At 31.7% G+C, this 25,412-nt stretch overlaps 1 protein-coding gene across 19 annotated transcripts; it reads left to right on the forward strand.

Annotated features, from left to right (window-relative positions):
• The first annotated feature begins 551 nt into the window (after positions 1-551).
• Positions 552-20,097, forward strand: LOC134279021 (pre-B-cell leukemia transcription factor 1-like). 19 transcript variants are annotated; one of them, XM_062761335.1, is made up of 10 exons: positions 556-984; positions 1,136-1,209; positions 5,264-5,508; positions 8,355-8,447; positions 9,499-9,689; positions 9,869-10,004; positions 14,957-15,083; positions 15,896-16,008; positions 16,821-16,922; positions 19,202-20,097. In XM_062761335.1, the coding sequence occupies exons 1-10, from the start codon at positions 803-805 to the stop codon at positions 19,364-19,366; spliced, it is 1,428 nt and encodes a 475-aa protein (XP_062617319.1). In that variant the 5' UTR covers positions 556-802; the 3' UTR covers positions 19,367-20,097. The 19 variants fall into 19 exon arrangements, with proteins under 19 accessions (XP_062617324.1, XP_062617323.1, XP_062617319.1 ...); XM_062761334.1 differs by having other exon boundaries at positions 558-990; XM_062761337.1 differs by having other exon boundaries at positions 561-990; positions 15,896-15,984.
• The last annotated feature ends 5,315 nt before the right edge of the window (positions 20,098-25,412 follow it).

Here is a 25,412-nt window from a genome sequence, read left to right on the forward strand (position 1 = left end):
TGTATAGAAACGGGTTGTGTTCTTATTGTCAACGCTCCACAACAACCAATTCCCTAATAATTCTCTTTGTTCATTCATTTGTCACACCCCCTTCCGACAATGCCATAAAAAATAATACCACATTTGGTTAATTATCTTTTTTTTAGATATAAAGTATATCTTTGTATTTGATTATATTTTTCCTATCAATTTATTTATTTTCAGTTGTTGTCCTTGTTGATATTACCTGGAAATTCTATGCGCAATTAGTTAAAATATAATAACTTTCCTCCAAAAGCAAAGTGTTGCACATCATTTAAAAAACCGTACAAACAGATAAAATTGTGCGGAGAATCTAGCTGCAATTCGGGGGGAAAAGTTTTTTTCATATACCTTTCCGTACCCCTGGCAGAGGTTGTCCGTCAAATTTCTTTTCCGAGCTGTCAATCTTCGTCAAGGGCGTGTGGAGTTCGACTGCTAATCCTGTATGCCCATTGGCTACTAATTTTAGTCTAATTACATATTGCTGACGGAAAATGCCGAAGGAGCCGATGTGAGATTTTGATTGGCTAATCCAACATCTACGAAAAAGAATCTGGTTAGTTTCACGCTTGTGTAGCCGCCATTTCTATTTAGAGGCATTTTGACTGGCATTGATGTACCACCCCAATAATCCTCCGATGTAGCGGAATTTGTGTAATCAGTGTATGTGTATTGTGCAAACTTGCTAATGAGGATCTTTAACATTAGGTGATCAGTTTTATTTTATATGCAGAGAGCATACTCTTAGTGTGAATATACGTTCAGAACAACAGTGAAAAATATGGAAGACGGACAAAGAATGTATTCACAACAAGGGGGACTGACTAACATGTCTGGGAACGTGCTGCCCCAGTACAATATGGGACAGGACGAACCGTCCGATCAGAGAAAACAGGAGATTGGGGATATCCTCCAACAAATTATGACAATTACAGACCAAAGTTTGGACGAAGCCCAAGCAAGGTGCCGGTACAGGCCTATCTTATTATTCTCTCCGACTCCCTTCCCCTTAGTTTCCTATTTCATGCAAAATAATTTGATTCCCCTCTGCTGTTGTGTCGATTCTCCTGTCTCTGTTTGATTTTTTTTTCTATGAGGTATTTGTTTTTTTCAGGAAGCACACATTGAATTGTCATCGAATGAAACCAGCATTATTTAGTGTATTGTGTGAAATCAAAGAAAAGACGGGTAAGTCGTTAAAAGTTGTCAGTACTGACACTGTGCTTTTACTTTCACTTTACATAGAGGTACTATGGAGAGTAAAGCAATATGGCTGAGATGGGTGATTAGATTACTATAATCAATAACAAATCATATGGAACTAATCAAAGATAGAAGGCACATAAAAGGTTCATGAATTATCATTGGATTTAATGATGTGCAAGAAGACATACTGTATGCTTGGCCCTAATAAAGACAAAATAAGAGCATATCTACATGATCTTAATCCTTACATAGTTGTTAAGGGGGCTTAGAATATTTTTTTTTTCTAAGACTGTATGACAATATGGATGGATACTGCTGCATACAGTAGATTTGGGATCCCAATTTTTTTTAATGTTTCCACTTTTAAAATTGTTAAATGTGCAAACATCTGTTCATTTGTAGCCCAGAGTTAAACCTGAATTTCTGAGCAATTCTGCATCAATCCTTGTGTTTTGATACTTGTACAAAAAAGATCACATTTGAAAACTAAAATGAAAAGCAACTACTAATAATCATAATAATGGTAATCAAGAATACTAGAATTAATTTAGACTTTTATGAATGTTTAAATATTAAAAAGTAGGTAAAAAAAATTGGAATACCCTCAATTTACAGGCACTACAAGTGTTAATCTTCGAAAAATAAAAGGATTGCTGACTATGCCTCCTCCGTTTTAATGTTGGATAAGAAAAGAAGAGTACAGTCTTTATCAAACAAGAAACATAATGGTCCAGTTGCATCTGTGTTATCTGTCTAATTTTTGTCCTGGTTTAGACTAAGAAATTCAGTAATTACCTCAAAAGCATAAAAACACATACATTATATATATATTGAGATGAAACACTTATTTACCCTTTACACATATACTGATAGAAAATAAGACTTTTATCAAGAAATTTTGTACATCTATTTTCTATCATTGGGCAGTGGGCATATATTAGCCAATAAATTTCTATTCACAAAAATAAGGATAATTCTGAATAGTTTGATTACAAGATATGTTACACATAAGTAAGTAAAACTAAGAAAATATATGAGATTTTATCTCATTTGCTAATAAATTAAGAAAACTTATAACTCAGACTCCTATCCGAATTATGATATAATACCCAGAATTTTTATATCTTGATTTATTGCAATGGTATCGGCCTTCAGCCTTTTTACCAAGATATGGCATGGAACATGTAGGTGTATTCACCAACACAGTTTAATAGCCTTAATCTCTTTTGATAATTAAAATATTTCTATATCAGGAAAAATATAAATATGATTTTTGAAAATAAACCATGGAAAATCATATTCTTACTAAAATACAAAATGTTATTACTTTGAAAGTCTACATTTGTACAGAAAATTTGTTCATCACTACTGAATTGACTTTCTTGGACACCAGGATTTGATTGTGAATCACTGATGCTCAGGGCAAAGGTTAAACTTTTTCAAATGTAGGTCAAAGTTTAAGGTCATGCATTCTACAATTTAAACCAGGGCTCCCACTGGACCGAAAATATTTTTCGCCACTTTTCGCGACAAAAGGAAAGGCATACTTACATCTGATTTCTCGACAATGCAATGCACTTTATGTTAGTCATTTTTTCAATTATGTTTATCTGACACAGACATTGTTTTAATTGTTATGTTTAAAGCTTTAATTATGGTAGTATCCATTTAAAAAAAACTTATGTTGGAATTATACAATAAATTTGAAATTGAATTGATATCAGTCAACTTGATCTTGACAGAAAATGTCCTCTTGTTTATTTTTTTTTGCCTGTGAGGGAGGGAGGGGGGGGGCAAAGACCTAGTAAAAATATGACATTTTTTAAAAATGGAAATTTCATCATTTCATTAATCAATTGTGAAAAGAAGTAATTAAAAAGTAATGAAAATTAGGTTTGAAAGTTGACTTTATTTTAACAACTTGGAGACTCCAGGGTTTAATATGCAAGCTCATGTTATTGTAAATAATTCAGTGTAATTTACCAATTAAAGATAATTCTGTTTCCAAACCAATTTCTTTTTCACTCTTTGTCAGTTTATGGTTATTTAATGTACACATTTTTCAATTTTAATCAGGTAAAATTTGAAGCCATTCTTTACTATTTTCGTCATGTTTCCGTACTTTCGGTTTTAAAAAAACGATCTACATAGATCCAGATTTTGTTGATAAAAATCTTTATTTTCTAACTTCATATCTTAATAACACTTTATACCCCCTTGTTTAATCCAAATTATATTATTTCAAGCAATTTTGTAACCCTTTATTGCTCCAGGCCAGTTACCTAATCAGCTGTGTTCGTTCAAGCGAGACGTGATTTCCTACATGTAGGTTTCAGTTTTCACACCTCTGCTGCATTAAATAAACATAGGGACTTATCTGTGTACATTGAATAAACAAAGGAACTAACCAGGACTACTCAAATTTTGTACATGGTACATAAAAAAAAATCATTTTCGCCACTTATGAATTTCTTTTCGCCACTTTTGAAAAAAATTCGCAATTGGCGACAATGGCGAATCACAGCTCGAGCCCTGATTTAAACAGATATCGAAGGATTCCAATATGTCCAGGGTAAAATTATTCAGGAATAGGTGAGCAAGTACTTGAAAATCACTTTGACATTTCGCCTTGATATTTGAGAAAAACTTGTTTTCTAGACACCATAGTTCAACTGTTTTACAAAATTTATAATATTTTAAAGAGTTCAAAATCTGTTGGGATTAAGTTTTAAGAAAAAAAAAAAGTAAAAGTAAGTCTTGTTGACTAGATGGTTATTTTATTTAGCCAATGTAAAAATAGCCCCTATAAAGACATAGATGTCATTTTCAATCAATTGTAAGGAGAATGTTTTTAAAAAAAATGCTTTTTTGTACCTGCACTCAAGTTCATATATATGAATCACTTTAAAACTAATGAAGTAATATAAATTTTGTTTAACTATATCCAAAAATAATGCTTTTTGAGTTACTAGCTATAACTATTGTTCAGTGTACCTTATATTTATCTTTAGAGAATAATAGAGATAGTGTTGCCATTCTTGTTAAAAATGCTTAACCCCCTTCCATTTTCGAAAGTTTACCACATCAAATTTTGATGAATAAGTAGACATTTTGTTTTATAGAGTAAAGATTTATATATAAGGCTTTTGAACTCACTCACATATTCCTAACTTGTTCATAGCCGTTTACTTATACATGTAAGAAAAAAAAAACTCTGAATTTGAAGGATGCAAAAAACGTATAGCTAAATGTCTGATGGTCTATAAATGACAATGTTCTGTCATTAATGGGTCTTTTCTGGTTCGGCTTACAAGGACAAAGTAATTGGTTACGTCATTTGATATTTAGATTTGCCACTTTCTATAGATATATCATTATATTTGATTAAATGTGATAAGATCTCATTGAAAAATGATCCTTACATTTTAATGCAGTGGCAATGTCTGTGTTTGAGAGTTGATAAAGAGAAGGTGGGGGTATGCAGTTTTGTCTGAATCAGCCAGAGGAACACAAAGCACAACTGCAATTAAAGATACAAGACCAAATTATTTGACGCAAGAGAAAATGTTGTATATAACACATCTTTATCAGTTTGAGATGTTCTATTGATTTTTGACAATGACTTTGCGAGGCCCTTCCGCTAGTGTGCAATTTTTTTTAAGGTCGGCTGTCTTAAATTGATTTATGGGTATTTAGATAGAGAACTGCATTTAGCTGGAGGGATTTTATTTCTTTGCACATGCTGTCCAATTTTTTTCCCTCCAGTCTTCAACAATTTTTGCTATGAAAGGTCATTGAACCTCAATTATTTTTGTTGAAAAATTGATAAACAAAGAAAGTACAAACAGATCATTTCCTTAACTTTTAGATGCAATGCTCTTTGTTTTGGAAAGGTTTTAACCAAAAATTTTAATTTTTGAAGTATCATTAAGAAATATTTGTATCATCCATGGTCATTGATGAAATTACAGTTTGAATAATTATGAAGCATCTTTGTTTATCATGTTTATTTAGACATTCATTTATTTCTTCATAGTGCTTAGTATAAGAAATTCACAAGAAGAAGAGCCTCCAGACCCTCAGCTGATGCGATTGGACAACATGTTAATCGCTGAAGGTGTGGCAGGCCCAGAGAAAGGCGGAGGGTCGTCTGCCGCCGCGAACGCCACAGCTGCCGCTTCTGGGGGTCAGCCCGACAGTGCCATAGAACACTCCGACTACCGTGCCAAACTGGCCCAGATCAGACAAATTTATCACACAGAACTAGAGAAATATGAACAGGTTAGTGGCATGGGTGTGTTCGAAGAGGAGTTCTTGTGTTCCCTGTCAGTATCAGTGATAATAATGAAACGAGATCCAAAATGGGTGTTAGACATGCATATTTTATGATTTCTGCACATTGTTTAATGAATTTCAAACCAAATCCTGTTTGTTATTGAAGTTCGAAAGCAATTATGATAATTTGCTTTTGAAAAAAATATTGAATAGAAAGCTTGTAACGGATCAATTTAATTTTGATGTGGTTAAACGCTGTACTCTGTGAACCAAGTCCTCCTCTATAACTGCTGTTTATTCATTCTATATTCATTCATCAGTTCTTTTAGAGCAGTGGAACACATGCATCCTAAGCAACAATGACACATTCACTATCATACAGATATGTGCCGCTTTGATGAATTTATTTTTCACCGATTTGAAAGCTACTTGGCACAAAATCTTCTTCACAGTCTACTTTGCCTACATACGAAAAAATCACCAAAAAAACTTCTTCCACAATTTTTTTTTTCTACAAAATTGTATATATATCTACATTCAGCATTTATACCAATAACTTCTCTTGACATTCTCTTTAATTAATACCAAGCATTTTGTTCCCATAACTTAAGAATGCATATTTATAATGTTGATATAATTTATATAGATTTCCAGCAACATTCTTGTAATATTATAACTCTAAATGCAACACTTTGTATCCAAATTGTAGGACCTTGATCTAGTAAGCTTCATGTTATTTTCCCTTGTTGTTTTGGTTTGGGTTGCTATGCTAACCACAGAAACTCACAAGCTTCACTTTTTTTAACCCAAAATTTGAATACCAAATTCTTATCATGTTCTGTAAAATTTATCTAATCCCACCTCTGGCTTAGAAATTTGCCAGAACAGACCTTAAAAACAACTGATTTGCTTAAATTAAAAATTTTTGTCACAATAGGCAAGATTTTGGAATACACAACATCTTAGTTAGACAATTTTTACTGTACAATATTCCTAATCAATCAGATTTTGCAGTTTAATTTACGGATGTGATTGCAATCCTGTTGAATAGTGATAAAATACATGTGAAATCCAAATTTTTAGTACCTGCATATTTGTTTTTTCTTTTTCTGTGGTTGGCATAGTGAGACTAACATTTTGTGGTTATTTTTTCACATGGCAGACACTTTTACTTGATCACTTGGATATAACATCTACAGCATAGAGTTCTCTTTACTAACAATGTAACAAATGTTGTTTATAATGAAAGAAGTTAGCAATTCATTGGCAGTAAGGTTAGGTATCTCAGATAAAATAAAATGTAGAAATATATATAATTTTTTGTTAAAAGAATGTAAGTTGGTGTGTAGCAACAAAATTATTCTCAAAACAAAAGTATTGTGAATTTTTAAAAAAGAAAACAGCACAGTGAAAGAAAAATGATAACTGACATCGTTGTAATAGAGTATTTTACTTCTTCATGTATTTCCTTAAAACATGGAGTGAACTTGGATCTTTAACAAGTTTAATCCAAAATCAATTTTCCATTGATCATACTGTCTTTAGAAAAGCTTATCATGTATTTCAGGCAAAAAAATATTCTTGTTGCTAGTATTTCAAAAATTATTAGGATCACTTAAACCTTACATATTTAGACTGAGTAAAAATTTTAAAATGATATCAACAAAAAATTATCTTTTTTTTACAATGATGTAGATTTAAGAAAAAATTAGATACTGAAAGTGTTGCTTTCAACACTGTTAACTAGCAGTTAGCAGAAAAAGAAATTTGAGTAAGCTTATCAAATATAAGAACCTAAAATTTATTCACAGAGAAGGAAAAAGCTCCCATTGTTGTGTATATATATATTACACACTGCATATGCCGGTGTACAGAGCTTAGGGCGATAAATATGAGTAGGAAATCTAACTTGTCAATCCTTTAATTGCGTTTCATGTGTCTTTTAATTGATGACATTTTTTTGAAGTGAAGAGAAATCATTGATGCATGAAAAGGTATCAGCCGGAACCGAATCGTTACAGAATGATGTATCTCTCCCTAACATTTTGTTTCTTTCTGCATATATTTTCTGTTTTTCTTACTAATGTTCACAATTTTGCCATTTCCATGTAAATTGACTTCTATTTAATGTACCTGATGTTATAATATCTGGATTTTGGTGTGATGGTAAAGAAAAATTGCGAAATTGGGAATATAAATGTTTAATTAACATGTATTTTAAAAATAATGTACTGATAAAACAAAATCTTGACTCGCAGGCCTGTATATAAATTGCACATTTGTATCATTTACTTACTAGCATTAAACCCTTTTGTTTTGAATTTCATGATCATTTTAAGAATCACATTTAATTGCATTATTTAGAATTTAGAAAAGAAGGAGTAGGTATTTCAATGTCTATTTTATGTGGTAACTGGCTAATTAATCTGTGAAGTCTTTGATGAATTAAAAAAGAAAAGTACAGGTATAATTTATGTATTTTGATTTGGCATCTATTATCAGAGGTGAAGGCAGTTTCCTTTTAATTAGCTGGCATGTTAAATTGAATGCTCTAAATATGAATTAGATGCTTTAAAACTTGTTGTAATTGAATGATTTATGCTTCAGTTTGCCTGAATATTTATTATTAGTAGATTGACTTTTATATAAATGGTATGAAATCTACAAATTCTGGTTTACAGATGCACATATATATTGGTTTTCATTCAAGGTGCTACGTCACATAAATTTCATCCAATTATGTTGTTTGGTTAAAAATACAAACCAGAAAAAAAAGTTTGCCTAAAGCAGAATTGTAGACTTCCTACCAGTTCAGTAATTTGATTGAAAGATATTCGATTATTGTCTTCTAGAGCGATGGTTCAGAAATCAAAAACTCGGACTATGAAGCTAAACTGGCCCAGATTCGACAAGTCTACCAAACGGAATATGGGAAATATGAACAGGTAGCTAGCCAATTCATATCACATAATGGAAACAATTAGGTGTCAGTGTGTCTCCATCGGCCATTCATCCAAAAGTCCATTGGCTGGTGCTGTGACTGCGGAGAGGAAATTGGAATGACCAGTGGTCATATAATTAATGGCTATTCTGGACATTAGATTTCCTCCCCCTGTCATGAGCTTGACAAAAAAGTTTGATGGACACTTGTCTTTTGTGAAACTCTGTTGAAGCTTCTTGTCTCTTGGTGAAAATGAAGTATTTCTGTAACCATTAATAAAACTTGTCTGTTTTTGTGGTCTCTGTGAAATTCTCTTGCTATTGTACTAACTCTCAAAATCACTGCACAGGTATTTTCTTGCTTTCAGACACAGAAATTTCTATTTGAAGTCTTTCATTTTACACTTTCAATATTCTTTCCTTTCTTGCTTTCATGTTTTTATTTTATGTATGGGACTTTGTTGTCAACAGGACCCATTGTGGTATCGATTAAGTCCGTGTTACTTGTTTGATACACAGGTGTGTTTAGTTTTGCTTTTTAGAATGATGTGTTCTGAGATGTTTTATGTGCCATATTTTTCTCTTTCTATAAACAATGGGGAAAAAATATTTTGTCCATGTCTATTCAAGTACAAGACAGTTTTCTTTTTGTGGGTGGCAAAGTGAAAAAAAATGTTTTGTTGTACATGTATATTTGGAAAAAGGAAATCATTTACAGTGTTACTTGGAATGAGTTTGCTTCTTAGAACTGTTATGTTGTGAATGTGACACGTACCTGCATGGTGATAATAATATGTTGAATGCTGAGTAGCATGTCTTCTTTTCGTCCTCAGCCAGTTGCATGGACACTCATTGGTTTGTTAAACATGTATGTTACTTTTAATGTATTCAAAGCTTGTAACATCATCTCACAAGAACATAATTTTAAATTCATAATCCAATATTCCTTATTGCTGGAGTTCCAAGCCAGTTAGAAAAGTTCTCTTCTTTTTCCCTATTTACAAAATGGGGGAACGAAATATTTTTTGACATGAATTGTGATTTTCTTTTTAACAGGCATGTAGTGAGTTCACAACTCATGTTGTTAACCTACTGAGAGAGCAGAGCCGCACTCGTCCCATAGCCCCCAAAGAAATAGAGAGAATGGTCACTATTATACGCAAGAAGTTTGCAGCCATCGAGATGCAGCTTAAACAAAGCACATGCGAAGCAGTCATGATTTTGAGATCTAGATTCCTTGATGCAAGGTGACCTATTTATAAATATGTTTTCCAATAAGTAATGATAAAGAATCAGCATATTTGAACATTTTTTTTTTCATATTTATTAAAAACAATCACATAGTTTGATAAAGACTTAAAAACATATTCTAGAAGTTTGCAAGTTGTTATTATGCAGGGAGATAACTTTGTCCATACTTTTGTAGGAGGAAGAGGCGAAACTTCAGCAAACAAGCCACAGAACTGCTGAACGAGTACTTCTACTCCCACCTCAGTAACCCCTACCCCAGCGAGGAGGCCAAGGAGGAGCTGGCCCGTAAATGTGGAATCACAGTCTCACAGGTCAGTACAAAAATCTGTAAACTAGTACAGGTCAGTACAAAATCAGCCTCCCTTGATATCTGTAAACTAATACAGGTCAGTACAAAATTAAGGTCTCTTAAAATTATAGATATATCCAAATACAGATCAGTACAAAATGACTTGAATCAAAATCAGGGTTCCTCCATATAAGTAAAATTGTACATATACTTATATATATAGGTTAGTACAAAATCAGGGTCTGACATGGGTCAAAATTAGAATGGTATGATATCGGTAAAAATTGTACATATTATACTGAACATGGGTCAGTACAAAATCTTGATCCCTTCATATCAATTAAAATTATTTATAGACTTCCTAAATCTGTTCAATACAAAGAGTCCCTTGAATTATACATGCATCCTAATATTGGACAGTAAAAAAAAAATAATGGTCCTTGATATTGTTAAAAAATTGTTAATACATCTTAAACACAGTGTCAGTACAAAATCCAAGCACCTTGATATTTGCAAAATGTACACATTTTCCCTGTTACAGGTCATTTAAATGTTTGAACTTGATAAACCCATTCTGGACTAAAAATTGACTTTCTTCTAGTGAGTGGTAAATGTTAACTGTAGAAAAGGGGGAAATAAGAATTTATGGCATTGATTCTTCTTTTATTTTATCAGTAAAAGACTGGCACATTATCATGGAAAATAAACATTGCACAGTAACATATGACGGAACTGACCCATACCTCTGCTCTTTATATTTTTAAGTTTATGAAATAATCCCATTTACATAAAACTGATAGAAACAAAATGCCTAACTGAAATCAATTATACCTTCATTTCCTTGTGTCCAATATCAGAGGAAGAATAAAGATAAATTTGAAGAATCTCACCAGCTGTTTCAGCAGGTTTATTGTTGTGCATTAGGTAATAGTGAAGATAAATTTTTACATCCTGTTATGACCTTATTAGAAAACATTAAGTGAAAATTACGTACATGCATTTTGTATGTAGACTATGAAATAAATGAGCACATGCAATACATTTCTCAAGTTATGGTCATTTACTGTGCAGTCATGTTTCCTGCAAGATAAAATTTTGTTCTTAAATGTATTTCCTTTGCATATAAATATATTTGAATTCCAAAATTTATAAAAACCGAAACTAACATCTTTGAATGTGATTATAAAACAAATGTCTACTTGATTGTATACATCATTTTGCGAGCTTTGATCCCTAGAGTGACCAGTGAAAATTTATATATTCCATGTTTAAATTATGTTTTTTGTAAATAAATGAAGAATAATGAATAAGTTACTAAACAACATGCAGCATTCATTTATTGTTGTAAAATGACATTTTTATAAAGAAAAAAAATAGAAAAAAGGCTGAAATGAGATTCTGTTGTCTATTTGTCTGTCTGTCTATTAACTTTCTATATTTCACCTTCTCTAGAATCACTAAATAAATTTCTTACTAAACTTTGCACAAGGAATCTTAGTTTACAAGAAGAGTCACATAACCTTTCCACCTAGAGATACTTGATAAATGGTCAGTAGAACAATGGTAAAAAAAAAATCAAAACCATTTGGGCAAAAGATGGATTTATATGAAAACCCTGTCAAATCTAATAGATTCAAGTTTTTTTTCTTTAAGAAGGCTAAGATGGGGCCCATTAGAGGGGATAAGAGTTTTATATAGGCTAATTTTGAAGTTTAGGACTTTGTGTCAGGATTCTAATTTTGACAGCTCATGTGAGCATTATGGCCTTTGAGCCTCATTGTCTTTAATATCAAAGGACAATTAGTATTACATGCCATATTCTGCTGCTGCAGCTGTGCTTTGTTGTTTTTGTGCAAAATGAGTATCATGTTGAACATTATTCTCTCTTTCTTCTTTTAATTTTTATAATCAATGGAAATGCTGATTGATTTTGGGTTGAGATATGCAAATTGAGTTGCATATTTCATGTCTATTCATTCATGGGGACTAATATATTATTGACTTTTTTTGCCACTCGTTAGGAAGTCAATAAATATTTCAAATGAATTGTGCATGAAGATAGAAAAATTTACACTGATGAGATAACAACTGAAAAAAATTAAATAATTTTAATCAATTCACAATTGTATAAAATAGAAGCAGTTGACTATTTATTCCCTTTTTTTTCCATTTTACATTCTACCCCTTTTAGAGGTGACTGGTCATTTTGAAATTTTAAAAAGGAGTCCATGTAATGCTTGGAGGAGTGATAAAGAAAATTTTGAATTCATCTGTCACTTCAGATGACATGATCACATCTGTTTATCATAAGGTCCATGATAAAATTTACTCATCTGTCAAGTTAAAACATGATTTAGCCTTACCTTCCCCTTTGATGTCTTTATCCCGCCTTAGTTTATATATCATAGGGGGGTCATTGTCTTCATAATCAACAATGTTTTCTTAAGAACAGGTCAAGATGCTTCTCTGAAAATTTTTAAAATTAATTTCTTTAAGGTTAATCATTTAATGCCTAAAATATTTTGTTCTTAATTGGTACAATTTTGCAATGAAAGTTTCTTAACATAAGGAAAAAAAGATTTTCAATATTTCTAAGAAAAGGATAATCATAAATGATGATATTTTTGCTATAAAGAATATCAACAAAAATGAGAGTCTAAGCTTGCATTTAGTAATAGCTTTCCGGGAAACAGAGAATCAAGAAATTCGGAGGAAAAGGATAGGTTTTTGGTTTGACGTGTGGTTCAAGATGCCAAATTAAGGTCATATTATTAAGGACATAAATAAAAATGAGTTTCCAACAGTTTTACAGGTGTTCATTTTTCTAGCATCTTATAAGAAAGACACCTGAGGTGTGATCGCTGCTAATGGAAAGAAAACTAGGATACATGATATAAATGGACAAGTGTCAAAAATATGAGTTTATAACCATGTTTTATGACTCAAATTATATTATGATGGAAATGATAAGAAGACCTCTTTTATTTCACTATATCAACTCAACTCTGATGAACTATATTTTATGTATTAACAACAAGGTTCATTAAATCTGGATCCCCTATTTTGGAATATGAAGGCACTATTGACTACATCATAATGAAATAGGAACAGGGTGAAATTGTGCAAAAAGAGCATTGTTGGTTTTTTGACAGAATGTCTGATCAGCTGATAAGATTGTTAATGATTTGTTGTTATAGCGGTAGTTCATCTTAAGGAACTCTGAATTGTTCTGTAGGCCTGGTGTAACAAGAGTTCATTTTAAACATGTTAATTAAGAGGTAGATCTGATCACAAATTCAGATAAGTCTTCTTGATAATGTTTAATATTTTTTTTTTTCAATACCAAGCTGCTATCTCCTTGAATTTATTAGTATGAAAGATTTTCTTTATTTTTTTTTATTACTTTTTTTATGGCCTATAGTTATGAATACTAACAAAGTTTATTATATTTATGATGCATGACTAATCTTCTGTTAGATATGGAAGCTTACTTCTTTTATGATTCCCTCTTTAGAAATGTTTTCCTCTGACTTTCAAATTTAGAAAAAATAAAAATATTTGTTTGAAGGGAGAAAAATGAACTTTAGAGAAAAAAAAAACATCCAGATAAATCACACCTATGAGATCACATTCTGTTATCTTTGGAAGAGCGGGAAAAAAAGTGAGAACAATGAAAAATTTCTAAAATTTTTTGCATGAATCATTATCTTCAGTTGTTAAACCGGTAAACCACAAAATGAAAAAAAGAGTTGCTAAGAGAGCTAGTATCGGAGAATATGATACCAGTGATTATGGAATGGTGATGTTCTCCTATAAACCCCCAGGCTGTTCTTAGGCCATAAAAATAGATTCAAGAACTTAAAATGTGACACACCATCCATCAACGGCCTGACATTTGGTCACATGACCTAGGATTAAGTTACCGTTCAGTGGATAGGTGTTGAGGGCTTCGAAGGGAAATTGTTGTGAAGTTTTGCTCAAACGTCTCTAAGAAAATAAATATTTATATTTTGATAATGATCTCTTTTAACTTTTGAAGTTCTTTTTTCTCAGCTTTTGAAACTGGGGAAAAAAATCAAATTATATTTTCTAGGTGAAAGTTGCATAATTGTTGGAAGACATCATCATGAATATGCCATTACTTTAAGTGACACATGAATAATCATATCTTAATTAAGGGGTGTAATGATGTGTCACTGCAACTGGAGGACAGAATTGACAAGCAGAAAATGAGACATCTGATATTTTGTGATGTGGTAAAAGATACATATATCAGGGAGCCCCATTATATAATGTCCCATGAGGACCCTCTGTGTCTATTCTTCTGTAGATTTACTCTGGGGCTTCTTGTTTCTGTCTAGGTGCAAAAACGTGTTTATAAATTGTCAAGTGTGCATTCTGGTGTAAGAACTACCAGTGTGTGGTAAAACTGCAACTTTAATTATCAGTAGATTGTGTAACATTAAATCTTCCAGAGGAACAATGAGAGATTATTGCTTTTCCCAAAAAACACGAAATCCTTGTCTTAATTTAGAAGACCTCTTGCATTTAGACTGACATCAGGGTGTTATAATTGAAGTCCTGATATCTTTTAAGGGAGGACTGGGAAATATTTTGAAAGAGAGTTGCCATTATGCTTTAATTCATGAATTAGTAAGAAACCTCTACATGAATGTACAGAGTGTTCAAAGATTGACTTAAGAATTGACTTTTATTGTACATTGCTGAATTCTTTATTGCAGGCAATTAAAGCTCTGAATCTGCAGCCCCATGTGTTTTTATTCCAAGATCATTATCCTGTATTTTTCAGGTTTCAAATTGGTTTGGAAACAAAAGAATTAGATACAAGAAAAATATTACGAAGGCTCAAGAAGAAGCTAATGTTTACGCCGCCAAATCAGCTGCTGCGCACGAGGGACAAGGTACGATTACTTTACGCAGGGGTTGATGGAGATTTTTATTTGTCATTTGCAGGTTTCTAATTGGTTTGGTAACAAAAGAATTCGATACAAGAAGAACATAAATAAGGCACAAGAGGAAGCCAACATGTACGCGGCCAAAACGGCAGCCGCGGCTGCTGCTAACATTGGCCCTGAGGGAGGTATACCTTGGACATAACGTATAATCTTGGCTTGACTCTAGTTTAGTTTGACCCATCTATTTTTATGCCATCATCTCTTCCAAGCAGGCAAATTTTATTATTTTTTTTTACATTTATTTATAATGTCCTGGTGCCTCTTGCTGTAGTCTTTTTCCATACTTGCTGGTTGATCAGTGTTTTGCAGCCATGAAGTTCTATTTCAGATATTTTTACGTATAAAGAGTTTTTTCTTGTCTTCTGTGACATTTTATTTGCTCTCTCTCAACTTGTATTGCTTATGGTCTTTTTCAAGTATCATTTGTGTTGAGGTACATCCTATATAGTTATATATGAGTACATTACATTTAAAAATGGAGATTCATATTGCACAACTAATAGATATGGTATATATTTTATTGTCAGGGGTCAGTTTTACACATATCAGTATTTCCTTGGTTTCTTATCTTATGAAGGCAGAAGAAAGTTAAATGATTTGAAATCTTTGAAAACTAGTAATTTAAGGGAATAGAAATGTTAAAGCTGACCCCTTTGAAATATAAACTATGCAAATGTATGTGTAATGGGAGTACATGCATTTATGATATTAAGGTATATATATGACATTATATGGTACTGGTACATTAATTGGTAGGTGCTAATTGATGTCATTTTATAATATGTATATTCAATTCTAGAAGAAATAATGCACTTTATTTACATGTTAATATTATTGCTTTAATAAGAACAAATGGATGATTTTGACTTAATTTGGTATTAGTTAGATACAAGATTAATTCTACAAGATTATTAATCCTTATGTATTATTTTGACAGGAGCGGCCGGTTACAATGTGGGCGGGGGACAGGCAGGGATGTACATGAACCTTAACGGCGGTGACAACTACCAGAGTAGTGATAATTCGGTAGGAGACAATGTCCAAAATCAGGTCTGTGCTTGAGAGGGCACATTCCTCAACCCACGTAGCAACTTTGGTTTTCGTACCTGGAACTATATTCTTTCTTTGCTGTGTTTTAAAACTTGTTTTGGATATTGGCATCCCCATCTTCGCTAGCCAAGTGTCCGATTCGTTTCCCTCATCTCCCCATGGAGGTGACCATTTTTTATTAAGAAAATCTTTGTCATTGTTAAGAAACTACATTTAGTTTCACTTTTGGTGTACAAAGGGAAAGTAAGGAAAGCAAAGTTGCTACTTTCAGTTTGCTCCTTGTATACTGCATTAACATTATAGATGTATCATATAGCATGCCCTTTGGATTATAGTCCTATGCTGCATTCAAGTTGTTTGTACCTGATTATTATATACATAAATGTTATTTTGTTGTCAAAATATTCAACAGTTGTTGTAGCATTAACTTAAATTTTAAATTTAGTCCAAATACTGATTCAGTGAAAAGATAAAAGGAAATCTTTAAAGAAATAAATATAACTTGGAAGAATTTCATTTCATTTCAAATTATTTAAGAGCATATACAATTGTATATCTAAAGATTCTCATCAAGATACTACATGTAGCAAATTATGATTAAATTTTTTTATATACAAAAAAAAAGAAAAAAAAAACTGGTTACAGCATAAAATATTTTAAAAAGCAAGTAAGATGCATGGCCCTGTGATATTTCCAAAACCAAAACAAACCAAATAAGTTAAATTTTGTCTTGGTTTGTTTATAAGAAGTTGAGCCTTTTAAGCATGTGATTGTTGTCATAGCATGGTAAATCTAAGCTGTTTTGTATTTAGGTGAATGCATTGAGGCATGTCATTTCACAGTCTGGTGGTTATAGTAGCGACAGCATGCACAGTACGCCAGCCTCCATGTATGAACAACATATGAACCAACAGGTACTGCACTCCCCTAGAAGTTGATTGTCATGGTGATGACACCATGACCTTTGACCTTATGGTTGCTATGTAACTGATACGCAATGTTTTTCTCATAGTTTTAAAAATATTAGTTATGTAATGTCTCTCTATAAATTACAAAGAAATCTTCAGAGGTTATTATGGAAGTCTAAATTTCCCCAAACAACTTCGGTTTCGAAGACGTATATATTTCACTACCTTGAGGTTTGTGTGTTGCTGCCAGCTATTAAACAAAAGTGATGATTTTTAATGGGTCTTAATGCTTGTTTATATTGTGAATGTGTACATAAATTGTCGATTGTATTTTTTTGTTATGTATATTTTTTGTTATATACTGATTTTACAAATATTGCATGACTTTTTTAATGATACAATTCTTGACAATGTTTTAATCAGATAATTTAGATAGTGATTTAGATGGTGTAACCATAGCGTGAGCTTTTAGCTTTGGGCTTTATTGACTTTTATTTAGGTTTTTAGTATGCTAGTCAAAGTGAAAAAAATGCATTAAAAATATAATTCTGAATTGTTTAAAATTATTAAAATACAATTTTTTGTATTCTTAATTATTATGCTGCAGTTAGAATTGAAAATAGATTAATGTTTTTGATTTTCATCCAATATTACTTTGTTCAAGCAGAAAAAATTCAACTATCATTCAAAGAAAGATAAACAATATTATATATACTGATGTCGTGCTAAACAATACATATTTACAGCTACAGTGAAGCCCAAGGCTCTTGTTCTAGGAGATGCCGGCCATGAAATCTCATCATAAATTTGTAGTTGCCTTGATTACAGTGTTAAAAGTCGAATCTCACTGGAATTTTGTGTGCCATGGAAACGAGCTTCTTAAAAAAAGCTCATTATATCCAAATCAATATACTTTCCCCAAGAAGAATCTTGTTCTATCTCCAAAGAAAAAAAAAATGAAAATAATTAAAAACACAGAATGAGAACCCCAAACCAGGGTAAACTTTCTGTTTAGATTGAAAGAGACGAGAATAGATTTTAGGGAAATAGTGGTATTTCACTTTCATACATTGATCAGCAGGGACTTTTATTAAATGCTGAAATTATTTGTCATATCAATCTTAGTGCTCTATTAAATAAAAACAAAATTAAGACAAATTTTGTAAATTATTCTTATCACTGAACATTGTATGTACCATTTTATATTTAATTGTCATTGTTATCTTAAAGTTACAGTTCAACAAGATGTTAATCTCTCCATTGTTGTTGTATACTAGAAATCATTTAAATGTGTGGTTGTAAAAAATATTTTTGATTTAGAAAGACATTTTTATTTTGCGTTCCGCATATTTTTTTCTTTTTTTTTTTTGCTGTGAGGAAGTGCTATGTTTTAAGTGTCAATATCAAAACACTTATTAGATCAATTATTATTTTGTTGATAATCCCCATTTTAAGCATAATTTTTAAGGCAATCCTTTTTAAAAGGTTTGATAGAATCAAACTATGAAAAATATTAATCAAATGTTGTCCATATCATGATGGAAATCATATGAAATAGATTTTAGTCTTTGTCATTGTAAAGGTACCATGATATATATAAAAAATTATATATGTACAATATGCATTAAATAAATGCTGACATCCAAATCCTGAAGTTATCTTTTTCTTTTATATAAAGCCATTTATCATGTATAAAATTTATATATAAATAGGTATAATTAATGCTTTTCACATTTAGATTAGTATTGTCTTGTGTGAGAATTTAACCATTCTTAATTTATGTGAAATTCATTCTGTTGTGTATACATATCTTATATCATGTACTGAGTATATATTTAGATATTTTTTTTAATATCATACTAACCATCACATAATTTATATTACTCAACAGATCTGCACATAACTTGGCACACCTAACCATTTTTACTTTTCTGTCACTTGCATAATTTGCATATCTATATTTATACTCCCACTAACTTGAATCTGCATGACATAATCACAAATAATTGAATTGGTTTGACACATGTTGGGTCCTGTCGCACACACAATTAAAAGTGATGTGATGAAAGAATCTTCTATCCCCTCTTTTGCATGCCAAAAAAAAGTTCTGATCCTGAACAGATAACTGCATGAACCTCTTTCTTTCTGCATGGGAATTTAAAAAAACAACAAACCCAAGTTGGGCAGATCTGTTTCAAATCCATCCTCATTCTTTTTTGGGGGGTATAATCAGAACTATTAAAAGAAAAAAAAAGAACCTGAAATCACATCACTTTTCATTGTAGATTACGCCACACACTCGTAGTCAAAATGGTTCCCCTCACGACCAAAAACCAGAAGACAGTACTGATAGTTGGTGCGCAGGTGCTTTTATGCAGGGCTTGGATGGAGAGGGAGAGAATTATGATGGCGCTGGGGATGAACCAGGATTAAAACGCCCGAAAATTTAGTTACTTTATGATTGTATCGTGACAATTCCAAGTTCTTGCCAGAATCAAATAGTAAACTTTCTTTTGTGTGTGGTGTTTTTGGGTGTAAAGTCTTAACTGTGTTTTTAAAAAAGTCTGGTGTCTTTGTAAAGTTAAATTTTCCAGTGGTCAAAATAGAAAACATTGTTCAAGTAGATAGTTATCTGCAGTGGTGTTTATAAAAAAAATCAAGTGCTTAGTACATGTATCTTGAATCGGTAGTATTATTACATTCAAAGACCAAAGACAGGACTTCTTTAAATTCATTTTGATGCCTAATTTTATTTAAGCCTTTTACATGTATACCAAATGATGATTTGATTTTAGTTTAATTGTTTTTTTAAATGTAGATGCTTTATAAAGATGTTGTGCATGAAGTGTTGTGCTGAGAAGACTATACTATAGAAACACAATCGGTTGTGAAAATTTGATTCTTTTTATTTTGTAAGTTGTTTTCAAAGGTATTAATTAACCGTAGGTTACAGAAAAATTACAAAATCTAATTGATTGTAACTGTGACATCCCAAGAAAAGAGCATGTATTCAGCTTATATTAACATGATTGCATATATGCTGCGTAGATATGTTTATTTTGTTTGTGCATATCAAGTGTTAAGTAAATAAAAGTTGACCAACAGTTATCCTGATATAGTAAATATCGTATCAAAAAAATGTTCCAAAATTCGCTGTATGAAAATAAATGATTAAAACTTCTTTCAATCTTTGAGTTGAAGTTTGAGGGTAAGGGAACCATTCTGATACTTTTTGATTTATAGATTACAGATTTGACCATAGGGACTCGAGTATCATATTTTACATAAATAGTTAAGTTTGTATTACCTAACACTTAAAACAAATAAAGTGTAAAAAGCTCTACTTATTAAAAGGCTGGAGGAAGTTGTGCTTTCTGCAAAAACAAAACAAAAAAATCATGTTTACTTTACTATCCTTGTTTTCAATTAAGAACTACCTATAAGGTTTGATATATATATAGTTTTCATCAGTACATTGCATATAAATCTATAAACTGGTTCAAGTTAGTCATTAAAGGCTTCATATGAACCACAGGCCTTTGGATCGCTTACTGATAAATCTGATTTTAAAAATTCAGGGCGTAAATTTTTTGTAAGTCGCATTAAAGCGATTTAAAGGATTGTGATATGAACATACAAAACGATAGCAATGTGCAGACTTAGGGTATGTAGAACCCTTCTTGGCTATATCAGACCTAAAACTGCTGGATTCTCTAGGTCATTTAATAGAAATTCATGCAATGGTGTAAAACAAAAGGTCATTTAAATATGAAGAATTCACAATATTATTTCTCCACCAGTTTGGGTCTTGGTTTAGTCCAATTTTGTTTCACATGATTTCATTGGAAAAAAAGGTTGAAAACACTACAAACTATTCAGTTTAAAATCTTTTTTTAAGTTTTGAAAGACTAGATGTTTCCTTTTTAATGAACTTCAATGAAAATGCATTAGAACATGCATGGCAAAGGACTTTTCAACAGTGATTTCTGTCAAACGACTAGGTTGAGTATATGAAAAATTGAAAAAAAGAATGAGATCAGATCTTGTGTTTGACTGATGAGTGATAATTTTGAGGAGTGATGCAGATAATCACCAGGAAGGATAAAGGGAATTTATTCTAATTAGGGCTCAGTTTTCATCAAACAATAGTTATTTTTACTGAATATTTTTTTTTTACTGAAGGACTAATTTGGGTATAAGCAAAACATCCAGAGGAAACTTAGATTGTAGAGTGAAGTTCTTTCAATTGTAAACTAATTCTGTTTTTAAAGGGGCATAGCCACAGTTTCAACTTAAATTTCAAAATTTATTTTTCCATTTTTACAAATATTTAACTAGGGGCTTTCTAATGATCATAAAAAATTTGAACGCCAGTTGTCCAGATACAAGACAGATTTAGAGCTCCAAACCTTTGTTATGTAAACAAGGCTAGTGTCTTGTTTTTGTTTACACAGGTTAATATACTAATATATGTTCATTCAAAGTAGATAATTTCAAATAAAATTTGATGTTCTGAACGATATGACATGCTATACAGATATAATATGACATTAAAATTGGCTTTCTCTCATAATTGAATCTTTAATGAATTTATAACAATTCATGTGACCACTTTTCATCACGTAGTTTCATTGTGAGAAGCTGGGAAACAAGGGCTATTCGAGACACTGCATTGTAAATGAATGATAAAGAATCGGTAAACTAGAGTGAAAATAAAAGCTTAAACAAAGCTGCTGTAAAACTTGTTAAAAATTCCAAAGAAATATTTACTGAAATAAGTGACATTTACAGCAACTTATACCTGTTTCATAGACAAATGAGCAGGTGGATTTCAATGATAAAAAATTATATAATGGGCATCAAAAATGGGTACCGTCCTTGCCAACAAAAAATTATAAAACTTATGTACTGTTTGCCAAATTTCAACAAAAAATACTTGATGATGTAGGATTGACTTTAAGACAAATAACAAATTTGAAAGACATCACATCGGGGGTAGTTTACATTATTTTAAAGAAACGTTTGACGGTTATAAAGCTTAGTACTCAAAGGTCACCCTATATTTTGAAAAATGAGTGAAAAAGACAGCGTGTACGAATGTCTTAACAATTACTTTAAAATATCAGTAATTCGAGTTATCCACGTTTTTTTGATATTCAAACAGATAATGGAACTTGAATCTATTGCTTAAAATCCTCAAAACAAAATTTACCATAAGATGTACTTGACAAAAACAGGGAAGGTCTGGCGAGAGCAAAGAATTGCAAGAGCACAAAGACAGATTTATTTGCAATGTTCTTAAATATTAGTGGTATTGTTGTTCAAATTCGTATTCGGGGAGACAGTTTAATTTCTGGATGAGGCTAGAAAACAAATTTTTTGCAAAAAAATCGAAAGGTTTATTAGAGGAAGGACCCAGAATCAGGAATCCACTACATTAAATTTCTTCATGACAGCGTCCAAACCCGCACGCCCTGAAGAGTAAAGGGGTTTTCGGGATACACAGATAGTTAATATTTTTTCACATTAACAATATTCGCCAGATCTTTGACCTTTTGACTTATTTCTATTTCCAAACTTGAAAAAAACTCCTTTGATAAGGAAGAAAAAAGTCCAGGAAATCATTGGATCTACTATTTTCCAGTATACCAAGGGTCATACCCAAAAATGAGTTCTAAAATCAATCAGAAATTGGATAAAGAAGGTTACGGACATGTTTTGTAATTAAAAGAGATTAGTAAGTAAAATAATGAAGACAAAATCATTGAAAAGCGTCTTTTGCTTCTTTCCGAGCACCGAGGACATTATTTATTGAACAGCCCTCGTATGATTTGACAGTTACTGTTGATTCGCTGAACTTCATTTTGTTATAAATATATTTTCTATATGTAAACAAAAACAAGGCACAAGCCTTGTTTACATTATGAAGTTCTGTATCTTGTTTGTTAATCATTAAATGATGTTCAAATTTTTGCTAATCAATAGATGATGGCTTAGGTAGGAATTGTAAACATTAAAATTGGTTTTTAAAAAATCAGTTGAAACTGTGTCTAGGCCCCTTTAAATAAAGATATAACTATATGTCATTGCATTGCATAGTAATGCTTGAGAATATGTCTAATTTTTTAAACATATGTGGTCAACATATATAAATAGTCTATAAGTTGGGGGAGGGGTGATGGACTTTAGTGTTTGAAAGATGAGTGAACAATTTGAGACTCAATCAAACAAAGTGCCACATAACACTATGGAAGAATATAGAGGGCTTTTCATTAATGCTGAGCAGTATTTGGAAAGTGAGATGAACTCACAATATGAGCAAACTTGACATGTATCTTGACCGGCTCAAATTATGACTTTTCCATTTGATCAATTGTGAATGACTCTCTAAAGCCTTATATAGTACAGAATCATGTTATTCATAGGCATTTCCTAAGCATTTGCATAATATAAAGCAGACGTTTTTGCTACGTTGTTCAAAGGGACATAATTTGAGTCATCAAACTTTGTTCAAACTTGCCTTATGCAAATTTCCCAACATACAATCAACAGCAAGTGAAAATTGTATATATGAGATGTCTTTGGAGAGTCAATGGGGGATATTTGTAATACACTTATGGTAATAATGAAATACAAACACAAATGCGTAGAAACAATAAGCGCTTTTCAATGATTTAGTCTTAATGATTTCACTTAGATATTATCTTTTAATTTAAACAAATGCAGTTATGGTAATAATAAAAAGTACTTATATAAATAAAAACACAAATGCGTAGAAACAATAAGCGCTTTTCAATGATTTAGTCTTAATGATTTCACTTAGATATTATCTTTTAATTTAAACAAATGCAGTTATGGTAATAATAAAAAGTACTTGTATAAATAAAAACACAAATGCGTAGAAACAATAAGCGCTTTTCAATGATTTAGTCTTAATGATTTCACTTAGATATTATCTTTTAATTTAAACACATTTTATCCAGTTTCTGACTAATTTTAGAACAGATTTTGATTATGGCCCTTCGCATACTGGAATATGACAGATCCTATGATTTCCTGGTCTTATTTCTTCGTTCTGAAAGGTGTTTTTTTTTCAAGTTTGGAAAATTAAACGAGTCAAAGGGTGAAATATTTGGCGAATATTGTTGGTATGACAAAACTTATCTATCTGTTAATCCCCAAAACTCCTTTACTCTTCATGGCGTGTGGGTTTGGACGCTGTCATGAAGAAATTTATTGTAGTCGATCCCTTTGGTTCCATCCTCTCATAAACCTTTCAAATTTTTTTGCAAAAAAAAATTGCCTTCTAGACTTCTCCAGAAATTGAACTGACTCTCCGAAAAAGAATTTAAACAACAAGACCACTGATTTTTAGCTCTACTGGTCAAAGACCAGAAGAGCTTATGCTATAGTAAGGTGTCCGTCGTCCGTCCGTCTGTCTGTCTGTCTAGCTGTCTGTCCGTCTGTATTTAAACAATTTTTCAAAATGCTACTCATCGTACAGTTTTCGTCTGATTTCAGTATTACTTGGCACATAAGTAGACTGCACTAAGATACATAATTTATTGCATCGATTTTTGATTTCGATGAACGGTGTTGCCATGGTTACTAAAAATAGAATTTTTTGGTGAAATTCATTTAAAACGCTACTCCTCCTACAGTTTTGGTCTGATTGCTATATAACTTGGCACACAAGTAGACTACACTAAGATACATAAAATAGTGCATCGGTTTTTGATTTCGATGAACGTTGATGTCATGGTTACTAAAAATAGAAACTCAGGAATGTCTATGAAATTCCTTTAATATGCTACTCCTTCTACAATTTTGGTCTGATTTCAATATAACTTGGCACACAAGTAGACTACACTAAGATACATAAAATAGTGCATCGGTTTTTGATCTTACTCCTCCTACAGTTTTGGTTTGATTTCATCATAACTTGGTACACAAGTAGACTACACAAAGATACAAGAAATAGTGCATCGGTTTTTTATTTCGATGAACGATGTTGCCATGGTTACTGAAAATAGAAATTTCTGTGAAATTCCTTTAAAACGCTACGCCTCCTACAGTTTTGGTCTGATGGCAATGGCCTCTTTTCTCATCCTTTGTTATAAGTAAAAACCAGTAGAGCTAGAGTCTCGACAGAGGCTTCTGGTTAAAAAAATGGCATAGAGAACTGTTTTTGTGCTTTTGCAATTCTTTGCTCTTCTCAGACTTTTACTGTTTGTTCAAATGTATCCTATTGTTAATTTGTTTTGAGGGTTTAAAGCAATGGATTCAAGTTTTATTATATGTTTGAATTTCAGACAAACGTAGTTTAAAACTACAATTTTTGATTTTTTAAAATAATTGTCTAGATATTCTTACACGCTGTCGTTTTCACTCATTTTTCAAAACATAAGGTGACCATTGAGTACTAAGCTTTTTTACTTTCAAATGTGTGAATTATTCCCAAAATGATGCCTATTAATTTTGCTATGTGTCTTAAAG

This window comes from Saccostrea cucullata, unplaced genomic scaffold (assembly GCF_032062105.1).
Source record: "Saccostrea cucullata isolate Sc308-1 unplaced genomic scaffold, CSIRO_AGI_Scuc_v1 ctg667, whole genome shotgun sequence".
NCBI lineage: Eukaryota > Metazoa > Mollusca > Bivalvia > Ostreida > Ostreidae > Saccostrea > Saccostrea cuccullata.

Excerpts from the sequence above, each read along its gene's own strand:
- LOC134279021 (XM_062761334.1), top strand. The coding sequence starts at position 803 with ATGGAAGACGGACAAAGAATGTATTCACAACAAGGGGGACTGACTAAC. Across the intron at positions 991-1,135 it reads GAAGCCCAAGCAAGGTGCCG|GAAGCACACATTGAATTGTC; the intron begins GTACAGGCCTAT and ends TGTTTTTTTCAG. Across the intron at positions 16,009-16,820 it reads GAGACAATGTCCAAAATCAG|GTGAATGCATTGAGGCATGT; the intron begins GTCTGTGCTTGA and ends TTTTGTATTTAG.